General features: G+C 48.4%; 4 protein-coding genes across 4 annotated transcripts; 3 read left to right on the top strand and 1 right to left on the bottom strand.

Moving 5' to 3' along the window:
* The first annotated feature begins 1,015 nt into the window (after positions 1–1,015).
* F5B22DRAFT_363790 (uncharacterized protein) lies at positions 1,016–1,864 on the top strand. The gene is made up of 2 exons (XM_047971098.1): positions 1,016–1,244; positions 1,314–1,864. The coding sequence occupies exons 1-2, from the start codon at positions 1,196–1,198 to the stop codon at positions 1,784–1,786; spliced, it is 522 nt and encodes a 173-aa protein (XP_047828138.1). The 5' UTR covers positions 1,016–1,195; the 3' UTR covers positions 1,787–1,864.
* A 3,050-nt stretch (positions 1,865–4,914) lies between these two features.
* F5B22DRAFT_649219 (uncharacterized protein) lies at positions 4,915–5,715 on the top strand (the record flags this gene model as incomplete). Its single annotated transcript, XM_047979141.1, has 2 exons — positions 4,915–5,014; positions 5,096–5,715. The coding sequence occupies 2 exons, from the start codon at positions 4,915–4,917 to the stop codon at positions 5,713–5,715; spliced, it is 720 nt and encodes a 239-aa protein (XP_047828137.1).
* Positions 5,716–6,730: 1,015 nt separating this feature from the next.
* F5B22DRAFT_363578 (vacuolar ATP synthase 16 kDa proteolipid subunit 2) lies at positions 6,731–8,358 on the bottom strand. Its single transcript, XM_047971097.1, has 6 exons — positions 7,992–8,358; positions 7,878–7,908; positions 7,686–7,768; positions 7,477–7,598; positions 7,183–7,353; positions 6,731–7,118 (listed from the first exon to the last, which is right to left on the bottom strand). The coding sequence occupies exons 1-6, from the start codon at positions 8,034–8,036 to the stop codon at positions 7,076–7,078; spliced, it is 495 nt and encodes a 164-aa protein (XP_047828136.1). The 5' UTR covers positions 8,037–8,358; the 3' UTR covers positions 6,731–7,075.
* A 2,135-nt stretch (positions 8,359–10,493) lies between these two features.
* F5B22DRAFT_649217 (CNH domain-containing protein) lies at positions 10,494–14,381 on the top strand (the record flags this gene model as incomplete). Its single annotated transcript, XM_047979140.1, has 4 exons — positions 10,494–12,923; positions 13,003–13,333; positions 13,384–14,231; positions 14,283–14,381. 4 exons carry the CDS (start codon positions 10,494–10,496, stop codon positions 14,379–14,381), a joined length of 3,708 nt encoding a protein of 1,235 aa, XP_047828135.1.
* Between the last annotated feature and the right edge of the window lie 514 nt (positions 14,382–14,895).

Below are 14,895 nucleotides of genomic sequence, written 5' to 3'. Positions count from 1 at the left end.
TATATATACCTCTTCTGGTTCTCAACAATTTCCTTAGTCAAAAGGCTTATAGCATGGTGAACCATGTTGAACCATGTTACCACACCTCTAATCGTCTCGGGTGTTAGCAAAGGCTTCAATGACTAGACTCATTTATTGGTGTTAAATCCCGAGTTTTTTGGGGGGGGCATCCTGATCTTTGTGGTATATATCACAGATTTTAGGGAAACAATAGAGCCACTCAATCTGCAACGACTCGCCCTTGGCTCTATATCCCAAACACCTCTTGTCCTAGCTAGGCGAATATTATGTTGAAATTGCTCTGAGCGAGCGTTCAGTCATATTTCATTAGATGTACTTGCTTCGTGGGAATATTGACTGTTGAATGCCCGTCACAAAATTCAGAGTCATATAAATCGTATCAAATAGGCAGACTTCGACCCCCATGTCTTGACTTAACACGCCTAGCCTAACCTCGTTTTCTAATCCAGCGACTGTACTACAGGGCAACTCAGCCTTAAGTAGGCGACGAAGAAGTTGGACCCCCACCTATCCTCTATGCTTGTGCCGGAAGCCCCAGCGAACAACCATGAGCTCGGCGAAAGATATCCTCACTGGGGACAGCGTTTACAAATGTTGCTAGAGGAAGTGGAACACCCGGCACGGGTTTTAGAATTACCGTCTCAACTATAACATTTTTATTCAATTTTTTTTTGCCCTTTGGCCCTTTCTTTGCTTTATTATACAAAACCCGCCAATTTACGCGTACAACCTCCACTGAGTCGGAGAAGAGAGATGTGGCTGGTCCTGCACTGCCACAACGCCCGATGCCAAGACCTGGACACGACGTTGCCATGCCAACAACACCCAACGCGAAAACAGGAAATCGGAATCAAGAAATGGGGACATGTGATTTCGATATCGTCATGCAATGCAAAGACTACCGGTAGTCGAGTCTAGATTACCTGAGACTTAAGTGTCTCATCCTCTCCACGCCTAAAGAGCGTGATCTGATCACCTTGTTCTTCATTTCCTACTCAATTCCGCTCGCTATCGTATATATATACTATACTTAGGCTTTCTAGCGATCATATCCAAGTTTGAATCTCGCCGCTGTCATCTTCTTAATCTAGTCTAGAAGAGTAGCTTTCGTCAATTTTCACATGGTCGCTTTCCACCCCGCCGAAATAAGAGCCGCAAGGCACTTCCGCACAAGATGCTCTTGACTTCGTCCCAGGTATCTGTGCTGCTTACTTGTGGCATGGGTGCGGAACCCCCCCCCCCCCTCAAATTATGTGTACCTAGTACTAAGTTCTAATGAATACCTCTTGTAGTCTTACTTTGCACATCTGCCTTATTTATCAGCGGATGCCTCATACAGCAGCGGACGTTACGCGACCTGCGATATGCGATAAAACCAGCTGTCGTCACGCGTCCGAAGCCGAAGACCTGGGACATTGACGCGCTGACACGGACGAAGACGACGATTCGTCTTGAGGATGGCACCCTCGTGGAGATACAGAGCAGGCCTGAGCCGGAGGTAGTGGGAGATGTGCCGGAAGTTATTGAGGTGCGACCGACAGAGCCCGAAACCGTTGAGCCGGGGCAGAAGCGAGATGACGGGGAGAATGGTGAATACGGTTCAGGTGATGATGATTTCCCGTTGGATGTCAAGCCCGCGTGGGACGGCGTCCAAGAGGGCGGGGAACCGCTTACGAGGGCTGAGAGACGGCGGCGCATAAAGGCTGAGATCCAGCGCCTCTCGCGGGGCGATACGCCTGTGTATTACCAACGACGACTGTGGTGAGGCGTCTGGGTGTTGTTTACTAGCTGGCTGTGCCGGCGACGATGTGCAATGCTCGAGGAAGCCCTGATGCATTCATTGTCTCTTCGGGGCGGTTTTTAAAAGGCATTGAGACGGGGCAACTGATTTTCTGATCATCATGTTTGGCTATACTGGATTCACGGTTGGGGAACGGACGGTGTCACGGTATATAATACCCCTGAGTAACATGACGATGGGTAGCTCGACTCACGCGTACACGAATCGTTTTGATGCTTTTTTGGGTTATGAGGATTATATGAATATGTATATATGGGTTGACAATTTTGTATATATTCCATCTTGAAAACACTCACATCCCCTTTTGGTCGGTGTGATGGCAGTTGCAAGTCGGCTATAGTCAGGTTGAGGCATCTCGATGCTCGTGAGAGACATTTTGTGCACTAAAGCCTTTGAAACGGTGCCGTGAGCCGATTATGCATAGCACATCACAGCATCGGCACATCTACATCAACTTCGTTCCAGCGATCAATGCACCTAGTGCTCTTAGTATATCGTGGATAATTTGATAACCTTAGTTTTATCGCATAGCGTTTTATTTCTTTTCTACTTTGATTTGGCCGCTGCATATATTACGTATGTATTGTTTGGGACGGAGTAGGTAGCCGTTACGATCCGGCCGTTTGGGCCGTTGTTTCATGCCTAGAAATGCCTCTAATCTGATTGAGGTTGAGGCTGTGGGGGGTTTCTTCGGTCCCACCGGTACGGAAATATTCTCACGATTTGCCAAGTTTTTGTGATGGCGCGATGAGCCGGATAGTCGGCAGCACGTGTGAGAAGGGGGCTGAGGATTACTACGGCATGTAAGGCCTCATTGATATCTGATGGTATTCAGGCTCTACCGGTACTTTCTGTCGGGTTGCCTTTCGTTGATTTATATGACTCAGCGCTTTGGAAAAGTCAACCTTGATCCATCTTTCTATCAATTCTATAAGTGTTGCGAACTTGGTGGCAGATGTTGAAAGATATCGTGAGCGTTTTAAATGTACCCATGTGGATGGGATGAGGGTCTGTGAGTTCACGATGCCGTTGGTCAGCCCGGGACTTATGGGGAATTAGTTATCTAGTCTTTCTTTCTTTCCTTCCCTTTTTTTCTTCCTTTCTTTCTTTCTATCGGGCATCTAACCGTCTCATTGATGCATCTCTTGCTGCTTTAGATCAAGACCAGAAATGCAGGTACCTCCACAAGTGTTGCTGATCTGTGGTTGGGTTACGTCATCCAAGGCAATCAAGCCTTATGCTAGGTCAAGATGACGAAACTCGGTCATTTAAGCTTAAGATGAAGATGGATCAAAGGAGCCAAATGTCGAGTCAAGAATGCATTTCTTTGATTTGGTTATCCTGATTCCCTTCTACCATTCCTTCGTCTGTCACTTACTGGTGTGTGGTATATGTATTTTTGGTATAGTGGTGAGGGAATATACCTAAGTGTGTACCTAGGTAGCTGAAAGGGTACCTACTCGCTATAACTTACTTGAGTAACTTAGCGTCCCGTGTCGGCGGTCAGCGGCCTTAGCACCAGGCATCACCCCGCCATCATCGATGCGCTAATTGAATCTAGAACCCCGCTTTGAGCGCTACCTACACAGTAAGTACAACGCCAGTATAAACTCCGAAGCTCTCCATCTCCACATTGTGAGAAACACTGGACGTCGGTCTCTCCCTCGAGCTCCGAGCAGTACTGTCCGAGGCACGAGACGAGACCTGTGTCTGTGTTTGTTTGTTCTGTCTTCCTGAAACCGGTATCGATTAGCCGGTGATTGCTTTAATTTTACTGCTCATTTGCTCATCTTCATTTCCTTGCTTCTTTCTTATCTTTTATCCCGCTAGTATGCCACCATCTTTCTGATCACGCGAGGCTGTCTACATTGAACAAGTGACTTCACTTCATGCAGGCCAAGTAACATCTCAAAGCCAAGTCGTTTGCCCAAGCCTCTACACGTACTTGGCCATATAGTATCTACTTCCGGTGTTTGCTGTCAGCCGAGCCGGGCCTTCACCCTCCCTCCCACACGTAACTGGTCTGCATGCGAATGCGCCAAGGCGGGGGGGGCGAGAAGATAGGTAGTTCTGCGAGCCCACATACCTACATACATTGTCGGTATCGTCACTTACATACCTAGGTACTTATGTACAGAATGTACATACCCCTGGTCTACCCTGGCTTGCTAATGTGTTGTTCTCCATCTCTCGGATCTTCTCTTCTCCAAGCAAGCCTCCCCCATGCCTACATCTGGCCAACCTGGCCGACCTACGAAGTACTTAGCTGACAGCCACACACACTAACACATTGTTCGTTGATAATAAAAGCCATTCCCGCCCTCCAACCAATGCGGGCTTTATATGTATCTTCCCTGTTGTCGTCGTCGCCGTCGTCTGCTGTGCCTGTGCCCGTGCCCGTGCCTGTGCCTGTTCCGTGGTGTCTTACCTAGGTATTTCTTCCTATCCCATCCTGTCTTCGCTCCCGCCTCCCCCACTCACACCACCACCACCACCACCTACCTACCACCTGCCTACCACCTCACACCTCACACCACATACAACATTACACCGAGGGACAAATCACACCCTCCATTCGTCTTAGTACCCCGTTCGTTGTCCGTTTCCCTACTGTGCCTCTCGGCCTGTACTCACGTGGCCAACTGTCAACCTCCCTCCAGCTTCAATACGCTGCTGTATCGTGAAGCTTATCTTTCTGTTAAGCTATCTAGAGCCATTTAAGCTCCAGGCTACTCCGTGGACGATACCTGGATAGTTCAACTCGCCCATATGAACGGCCCTTTGGTTTGAATTTGAAGCCATACTTGCATCATCCACTATTTACAAATAGCCCACTGCGGCTGGAACACATTCGTTACACCTTCGTCACTGTTCTATCTAGTGTGATTCACCGCGTGCTTTATAGTCTGACTGGCTGAGGACACGCTACGCTCGTTTTTACATATTGGAGTGGCTTTGGTAGAACAAAACAAACCCCGTTCTCGTACAAAAATACCCCCATTTCCCTTGGGAGGGCAGAGGGGATTGCGCTTTACCCGTACTCGAAATACCGGACTCTTTCTCTCTCGAACATCACTGGTTGATCTGTCGTCATGGCCGCCGACACAGCTGTCTTCCACGGCATTAGCCCTCCTCGACTGAGTGCCGAGGACTTTGAGACGGCCTCTATCCGCTCCGCTGCTCCTTCTTACGGTGAGATCTTTGTCTCCCACCTACTAAATCTCAGCCATAGTTTTCAGATGGTAGATAAAACTAACCATGCCATAATTAAAGTCTCCGAGGCCCCATCATACCATACCCTCCCACCCAACGAAGTGCTGCCGGCCTACACTTCTTCAGCAGCCGCAACATCATCATCACAGGCCTCGCGACCATCTAGCGCCACAGCAAGACAGTACACCTCCATGCTCCCTCCCCGGATGGGGAACTTCACGCCAGGCGCCGGTCTACCTCCTATCCCACGCCGCGCAGAGAATTCTTCCACGCCTACCTTATCCCAATTTCACATCGCGCCTTGGTCCTCCATCGGCAGCGGGAATCCCCAGGCAAGGCACTACCAGAGCGTGGCGAGCCGACGTGTAGCAGCGGCCGCCTCTTCTTCTGCTAGTGGTCCTTCTTCGTCTGTTGAGGGTGCGTTGCGCGCAGCTATGACCCGCATCCAGGCCGCTAACGATGCAACGAATATGATTAGCAGCGAGGAGGACGACAGTCTCGTTCGACCTCTCGAGGATCCGTACCTCGTCGGCGAGGAGGCGGCCGCGAGAGCTCGGAGCGAACGGCTGGCGAGGAAACATGGCGAGGATATACTGATTCATGAGGATAGGCATTGGGATTTGTGGTTAGGTATGCATGACGATTTCTCCATTATCTATTTTCCATTTTCCGTTAACTAAACATCTTGCTTTTTTTTTTTTTTTTTTTTTTTTGGACTGTAGGGAATCACGTATTACACTGATCATTGGTCATTCCCAATGGTCCTTGTGGACGTCAAACGTAGATAAGGTTCCGGACTAATGAACTCTCCCCGCCCCCTTTTCTTTCTTTGCTCATGCTCGAACTTAAAACATCTCCAGCCCAACATCTCTCTAACCCCCCTTTACTTTTTACAATCAAATTGATCAGTGGAAAAAACCAACCGCTAATTTTATCCCACTTCTTTCGGAATCAACAGCTCAGATGCGGAATACCGAACTGCGCGAGCCGAACTGGAACGGCTTCCGCGTTAATAATGCCCGTCCGACGACCCGGCGGAGATTCACGAGGAGGTTCGGGCTGCTTACGTAGATACCCATCTACTTGTTTATGGATATCACGAGCATCATTGTCATCGTGACTATCAGATATCGGCTACGATTTTGGTCTTGATTAAGCAAACCAAACAAAACAACCGATCAAGATATGGAAAAGTCGACATTGCATTTGCATATTACCCTACCCATTATTCATTTTTCTTTCCGTTTCATTCCTTTCTATTCATGTCCTCGTAAGCATTGGGTTTGCCTCGGGGTTTTGGGTCCTCTCTGCTTACTTCTCTTTGCTTGGGCACTTATGCATTGCACATTGCACATCTGCGCTTTACTTCACATCGTTGCGGCGAATTCATATAGAATGGGCATATGGAAGGCTTCTTCCTTTCTTCTTTTTTCCCTTTTTCTTTTTTTTACCTTTTTTTTTTCGGATTGAAGTTATTATTTCATGAGTAACGCTTTATGGGAGATGAGATGTGTAGTGTTTCTTTTCTGCACTTCGAGGATTGGAATAGGGGTAGGGATGGTGGTGAGAGGTGGGAGGTTTGATCTGGGGGTTATGATATGGAAATCGATGTACATGACTACGCTACTTACCGATAATGAGTGAGTTCTACAAAAAAAATTGACAAAATTTACTTTCAAGTTTTTATAAAAGGGTGTGCTTGTTCTAATTAATTTTGGGGGAGACGGCCAATGTTGAATAGATTGTATTATAACACTAGGCTTATGTGACAAGACGAGCTGGGGATTTGACTTGTAGGTAGGTAGGTACCTAGGAAGTCATCAGCAACCTCTTGGTCAGCCCTGAATTTCTACAGTATACCATGTAACGCCTTCGAAAATGCAGGAGTAGCTATTGATTACACTTCTTTTTATCCCCGCTGTTCTCAGGATCTTGGTTTCATGGTCGTTTACAAGCCTGCTTCCGTCCCTTTTTGGATATAGCAATGTGAAGGTCGGATGTGACGTTATTGCGTATGTTAGATGATAAATAGAAGTCTACTCAACCTCTGCTCTTGGTGTTCAGAATAAGCGCGACGATGAGACTAGGACTAGTGGTTAGCATGACTAACGGGCGAAAAGGAGTGTATTGTGTTGTTGGTAACATACCCATAGAGACCCAGAACTTCGCCGAAAATGAGAATCAGCACCATGCCGACGAATACCCTTGACTGTTCCATGTACGCTCGCACACCCTTGTCGCCTACGACACCGATGCAGTATCCAGCGGCAAGACCAGTCATACCGACCGCGAGACCGCAGCCCAGATGCATGAAACCACTATTATTATTATCACGCTTGTTAGTCCCGTACCATTCTTTCCAAATTCGTGATTAGACAGATCAAGACAAAATCGAATATGTCGACAAAATGGCCTTCGAGGAGATGGATAGCGGAACATACTTGAATAAACTGTATGAGGCTCCTTCGCTTTGGGTCGGAGGTCGCATGTCTTCAGCGATCAAGACGGCGATGACGAGCGAATAGACAGCGATGATACCGGACATGACAACGGGGATCAGACACTATATCTCCCCACCAACATCATTAGTACTCGAAAAGCTATTGAAACCGCCTCCCATGATCGACTTTAAGATTCAAGGCCGACGAACCTTCATGATCAGATCCGGTCGGAACGTTCCCACACCTGCGATACCGATTCCTGACTTCGCGGTTCCGTATGCGGCGCCGATACCTAGCGGATGAAACTTAGTATGCATGTCCGTTTGCGAATACCGTTGCGTGTGTAAGGGGCGGAGTTGGAATGATGCAACGGGAGTAGGGAACGAGAGGGACATTCATACTGCCGAATATCATAGCGGATGCGATGCCGCCCTACGGACAACCGTGTTAGTTAGGACTTGGACCGAGATGGACGCAGCTTGTTTTGTTCTACGCGAATGACGAGGAAGTATTACCATGCCTATGAAAGGCGCGAACTTGGGCGCTAGCTCCGACTCCATTTCGATGCGTGTATGTGAGGTGGCTGCGGTGTTGATAGGATTGGATCGAATGGAATTGTTTTGGATGTCGTCGATGACGGGTAGGTACGTGGGCTTTGGTTGAATCTCTCTCGTCGACCTGGCGAGGTTGATGATGGATTGGATTGGGGGAGGTTTGAAGCTTAGTTGACTGCCTTGCAGGGGTTATGGGGAGCTAGCCGTCACTTTGGGTTGCGGTTTCACGTGACGTGGTCTTGTCGTTACATAAGCCGTTTCGATATGTCTACATATGTAGTCTCCCTAAGGTATAAGAGTGACTCTACGTAAGGCATGAATATCCAAGATGGAATTGTTTGGTATTCGATGACAGCTAGTTTCATAGGTTTCTTTCTCTTCATTTTTTAACAAACATCCGAGGTTCAATCTGATAGAATACTGTAGCCTAGAACAAACGACCCAATAAGGCCTTGAGCTTGGACTTTATGTTATGTTGTCTTTCACGGAACGGGTTCCTCTACCTAGGTGTACTTTGCGAAGCCGTTCATTCGCAGATTGCAGATTGCAGATTGTTGCAGAGACGCAGCGTTGCCCCTTAAACCTATGCAGAGCTCCACTTCGCTTCATGGCTGTGAGACCAAGTATGGAATGCCGTAGGTAGGTAGAGAGTTACGACAAGAGAACGACAAGAGAACGCCTACTGATACGCGTATATACACATGAGAAGTAGGGAGTAGCTTCGGTGAGTCTGATGGTTATGTATCGTTGATGGAGGGCTATGAGACGGTCGGTAGGAGTACCGTAGACCGTAGGATCATGAATACTACTTGATACCTGATCCCAGAGATTCCTACGTACGGAATCGGGCCGGGACACGTGATGGCCGGCAATACCGAATGTCGTGCGCTGAAAGCACTCTGAGCTGCAGTTCATGAAACAATAACATTGTTGTCGTTTGAAGAGCCACTGTCTACTGGCTAGTCGGTGTAGCTATACCTTGTATCCACGAACGGCGGAAGCAGAATATATCAACACATTTTCTCGAATAGGCAGAAGATTCCCTAGAGGCTGCCTCTGTCTACGGTGTAGTGTGAGATAGTTATTCTCTGTCGAGTATCTGGAATAGGATAAAACTCGAAAGAAATCGAGGTTGTCTTGTTGGTTTAAGATCAGGCGTATGAACATGGTTTGGGTATGTTCCTTTTCTGCAGGTCACTGGGCAAGAGATACCTAAACGGGTAGGGAGGGCGAAGGCATACGTAATGGTACGTAGGTAGGCTAAAACTGACAGTCCAGGCACTAGAAGCCGCTAAATGCGATCGCTAGCAACTACGACATTGGCTGCCTCGGCTGCCTCCTGATGTACATGCACTGCAATCAATCTCTTCGCATCCCAGCCCTTTCTGACAGAGATTGGGAAGTAGAAGTACATCTACTCAATGAGCCACGACCAGACCCGACGCTGGTAAATAATGCTCCTCGGACCGTGCCTTTAAATCGACATAGCAACCCTAGTCCCGTCTTGGCCGATTACCTGCGCTACATCCTGTATCAGACCTATTAGAGGCCTATCGCGTTATCTGTTCAACTGTGCCGCTACCTACCTACCATCCCAACTGGCCTAGCCTGCCTAGACTGCCTGTAGCCTACCTGTAGCCTACCTGTAGCCTACCTGTAGCCTACCTGTAGCCTGCCTAAGTAGGTACCTACATAGTACTCTAATAGTACCCTAATAGTACCCTGCCTTTACTTACCTAACTTGCCTGCTCAGATACGCCAACCAAAACCCCCATCTCCACCACCACCATCTATCTGTATCTCTGTCTCCTTATATGTGCAACGCCGTCGACACAGCAGTTGATTTGACTTGAGCACGCGATCCCGTTAGCAACCGCTGGTTCCGTCGGCTAATCCGGGAGGGGAGAAGCTGTTCCTCGCCTTCTCTCCGTCTACGCATTAATACCCCAGAGCCCGAATTGGTCTCCCTGTTGTGGATTTGTGCTTTTGTGCTTTTTGACGACGACCATTACCCACGCCCGCCAGCCAGCCAACCAACCAACCAACATATCCCAGACCCTGCGCTTCGACGACGACGAAGACGACACAACCATCCAGCGCCTACATCTCCCTTTGAACGTACGCCTACTTCTCGCCTTCTTATACCCAGTCTCCTTTCCCGAAAGAAGAGAGCCGCCAGCCTCTCTCTAGGCTTGCGGCCGCCTAGCCATACAACGGGTGAGTCGAGTTCAATTTTATCCCCCCTTTCCCACCTAGCTAGCCAGCCCGTCTCGGTGGTAATGCTGCTATTATCTGGCCGGTCCAATCCGGATTCGAACCTGCGCCATGAGTGGCGTATGTCTTGTTCGTGCTGTGCAACGTCACGCTATTCTGTCAGCCTTATACATCATCTGTAGCTCCCCGTTGCGTCCATGCCGAGACTAGCCTCTCCCTAACTTCTATGTCATCCTATAGGACAGCAACATGGCCGATTACCAGTACGATCAACGTCGATACGGTCCGTCCTCTGGCAACCAACGAGATGCTGCTTTTTCCAACATATTCGGGGCTCAGCCCCCTCCTGGTCGCACGGGAACTGCCTCCGCTCCTCTCCCCAACAATACAATGCAGGGCGAAAGAACACAGACAATGTCTTCCATGTCCAATGGGCCTCCACCAGATCTGCATCACCGGGCGCCTCCACGACCCCAGCGTGCCGGTGGCTATGAGGAAGTAGTGTCCCATCGAACTCGAACCATGGATGCAAGTATGGCCAATGGATACTACCAGCGTCAGAGGAATCCATCAGGGGGTTATCCTCCTCCACCTATGCGAGGAGATCCGTATGCGCGACAACCACAGGGCCCAAATCAGCGACCCTATCCTGGCCCGCCGCCTCAGAACTCGGGTAGATACGATCCTAGAGGGCCGCCTCCGCAACAACACTACCCTCCACGAAACCCTGCGCCCAGGTATTATCAGGGTGGTCCTCCGCCGGGGCCTGCTCTTCGAGACGACCCGTATCGTTCGCAGTCCCTCGCAACCACCCCACGCCAGCCGATGTATCAACCGCCACCGAATTCATATCAGACCCCTCAACAATTTCGACATCCTTCCAACCAGATTCCTAATCCTATGTCTCGGACTACCGCTCAAGGTCGAGTCGTACCCGAACGTCATGACGAAAGGTCCATGACCATGACTGGATATCCTCCAGAGCGTGATTCACATCAAACCATGAGTGGTCGCGTCATTCCAAACCGAATGAGGGCTCCATCGAATGAGATGCCACCTTTGAATTCGAGTCCCAATCTAAACGGATATAACGGCTATGGCCATCCTCCGGGATCCGCGACAAGGACGATGAGCATGGCCTCATCTACCACCGCCAATGACCACAGCCGCACTATGTCTATGGCTAGTACAATAGTACCCGAAACATCAGAACAGGCCCGGCAGCAACTTGTTCACCAACAACTCGTTCACCGGCCCTCGAATGCCAAATCACTTGACGGGGAACGGCCGCCAACTGCAAAGATTCGATCTCCCATCGTATATCCCGCCTTGCTGTCTCGAGTCGCCGAATGTTTTCGGCAGAAGATAATAGTTGGTGAGCGAACGAAGAACGAGCTTACATACAAGAATGCCTTTAGTGGCTCAGAAGCCGTCGATGTCCTCTCATACATTATTAGGACCACAGATAGGAATTTGGCGTTGTTGCTAGGTCGAGCGCTTGATGCACAAAAGTTTTTCCACGATGTGACATACGAACATAGGTTACGAGACTCGGCATCCGAGATGTACCAGTTTAGGGAAAGCCTCATGGATGAGCCAGAAGACAAACCGCCTGTAAACGGTGTGTTCGTCTTGCTCTCTGAATGTTACTCGCCCACCTGCACAAGGGACCAACTATGCTACTCTATCGCTTGCCCAAGAAGGTTGGAACAGGTCTCTCGTCTCAACCTCAAGCCACAAGTGGGCTTGAGGAAGGATCAAGACGCTGTCCTTAATGACGACGCTGACCAGACGGATGAGCAGAAGCTCTGGATTAATACTGTTCCTAAGGAGATTGCTGAAAGTGTCAGCGACAGGGAGAAGAAACGGCAAGAAGTCATCTCCGAAATATGTTACACGGAAAGGGATTTCGTCAAGGATTTGGAATACCTACGAGACTTCTGGATTCTACCCTTGCGATCTAAGGGATCACCCATACCTGCGCAAAAGAGAGAGATTGTCGTTCAGCACATCTTCAGCAACATTATTGATCACCCAAGCATCCACTCGGTCAGCTCCCGATTTGCTAGGGCATTGACAGAACGACAACAAAGACATCCTATTGTGAAAAACTTGGGTGACATATTCCTCGAAATCGTACCTCAATTTGAGCCGTTCATCTTGTATGGTTCTAAGCAGTTGGAAGCCAAGTTTGAGTTTGAAAATGAACGATCCAACAATCCATACTTCTCAAAATTCGTTGATGAAATTGAGAGGAGGAAAGAATCCAGAAAACTAGAACTCAATGGTTATCTTACAAAGCCCACGACTAGATTAGCTCGTTACCCTCTGCTACTGGAAAACGTTTTGAAATATACCGAGGATGGGAATCCAGACAAGGAAGATATTCCTAAGGTCTTGACAATGATCAGAGATCTTCTTAGCCGAGTCAATGCCGAGTCTGGTAAAGCCGAGAACCGATTCAACCTACGTCGTCTCCACGAGCAACTCAAATTCCGTCCTGCCGATAAAGTCGACTTGAAACTAACGGAAGATGGGCGTGAATTGGTCTTCAAGACGCAATTCAAGAAAGGTCCGACAGATCCTACCGATATAACAGCTTTCCTATTCGACCATGCCGTTTTGTTAGTGAGGATCAAACAACAAGGCAAGACGGAAGAAGTGAAGACTTATCGAAGGGTAGGTTGGCACGATGATCCTTTTTTTTCCTTTTCTGCCCCCCCCCTCTTTCATTGTGACTAACTCTTACTTCCTTCAGCCGATACCCTTGGAATTACTGTCGATTAAAGAAATGGATGAGGTTATACCTCAGTCCGGTGTCAAACGAGCATCGTCAAACCTGCCATTCCGAGGAGGTAGCACGGATAAGAAGACAGCAGAAGGCTGGCCCATCACCTTCCGTCATCTTGGTAGGAATTACTACGAACAAGTCTTGTATGCATCGAATCAATCCGCGCGGCAGAAGTGGCTTGAGTTCATTGATGCAGCTCAACAACGGCTTCGAGCGCGAGCTGATTTCTTCAATGTCAACATACTGTCTCAAAACTTCTTCCAAGTTGGTAATCTTGTAAACTCTGTCACTCCATATGGTAAGCAGCATTATGAATTTGGTTCAATTGCCTTAGGCTAATAATGTTAGATGGTGGCCGCAAACTGATCTACGCAACTGATCATGGTCTTTATGTCTCCGATCGCAAAGCCAAGGACAGTCAACCCAGACGTGTTATTGAGACACAGCATGTTACCCAAGTAGACGTCTTGGAAGAATATGGTCTTTTGCTGGTCTTATCTAACAAGTCACTTCTGTCTTACCCGCTTGCGGCATTAGATCCAAATGAACCAACACTAGCCAAACGTCCGAAGAAAATTCAAAGCAACTGCAACTTCTTCAGGACAGGCATCTGTCTTGGTCGACATCTAGTGTGCTGCGCGAAACCAAGCGCACTCTCGACGACAATTAAAGTGTACGAACCCAACGACCAGATGAGCAAGGGCAAGAAACAAAAGGGATTCGGTAAAATGTTCAATGCCGGCCAAGATGAACTGAAGGCGTTCAAAGAGTTCTACATTCCCACCGAAGCTTCATCCGTCCATTTCCTCAAGAGCAAGCTTTGTGTAGCCTGCGCAAGAGGTTTCGAGGTCGTCTCGCTCGAAACGCTAGAAACACAGTCACTCCTCGACCAGGCCGATACGTCGCTAGATTTTGTCGCAAGGAAAGAAGGTACCAAGCCAATTCACATTGAACGTCTGAATGGCGAGTTCTTGCTCAACTACACCGACTTCTCCTTTTTCGTTAATCGAAACGGTTGGAGAGCAAGACCGGAATGGCGAATTGATTGGGAAGGAACGCCACAGGCTTTTGCTCTGTCCTACCCCTGGATCTTAGCCTTTGAGCCCAATTTCATCGAGTTAAGGAATATTGAGAACGGGGCTATACATATCGTTCCTCACAAGAACATCAGGATGCTGCATAGCAGCACACACGAGGTAAGACCATTATCTACACACAACATGTTCTGCGATACTAACTTCGCTTAGATATTATTTGCATATGAAGATGAAGCTGGCCACGATGTGGTTGCTGCCATCGATTTCTGGAAGAGCAACCGAAAATCCGAGATACCAAATCTACAGTGATCGAATCGACTTCATCACTGGTTCGATTGCAGGCTAGTCGTTCTTCGAGCTAGTATCTATATCTACGCCCACATAGGCCATACGTCCGAAGCCATCAGCTCGGAATTATCATCTTGTAGGACCAGGAATACTGGATAATCATCTCAACAGCATGGCGAGCGCAATTTCTTGGTTCTTGATCTTGCTGAGCATAGACTTGTTATTCCGACAGTCACCTTTTCCCAGTACAACTAATCGTCTTCTCTGCAAAGAATATCATCGTCTTTTAATTAGCGACAGATAATCTGGCGTTTTGAAAGTATCGATATTCTTTGACTCGGACGGATCAATTACTTCCCTCAGCCAGATTCTTGAGGTACACCACCATTCTGATGGTGACTGTGAGAGAAGGGGTCGCTTAGGCTGCTGTCGATCCCGCAGCTGGGATGCGGAAGAACACATATACACAACACAAACACGGCAAGTAGGAAGATATAAGGGATGGAAACGGAAGGGAAGGGAGCAAACAGCCAAG

The sequence above is a fragment of the Xylaria bambusicola genome, assembly GCF_022495145.1.
Source record: "Xylaria bambusicola strain CBS 139988 unplaced genomic scaffold F5B22scaffold_41, whole genome shotgun sequence".
In the NCBI taxonomy this organism is placed as follows: Eukaryota; Fungi; Ascomycota; class Sordariomycetes; order Xylariales; family Xylariaceae; genus Xylaria; species Xylaria bambusicola.
Note: the sequence above shows the minus strand (reverse complement) of the source record. Positions and strands in the feature narration are given on the sequence as shown.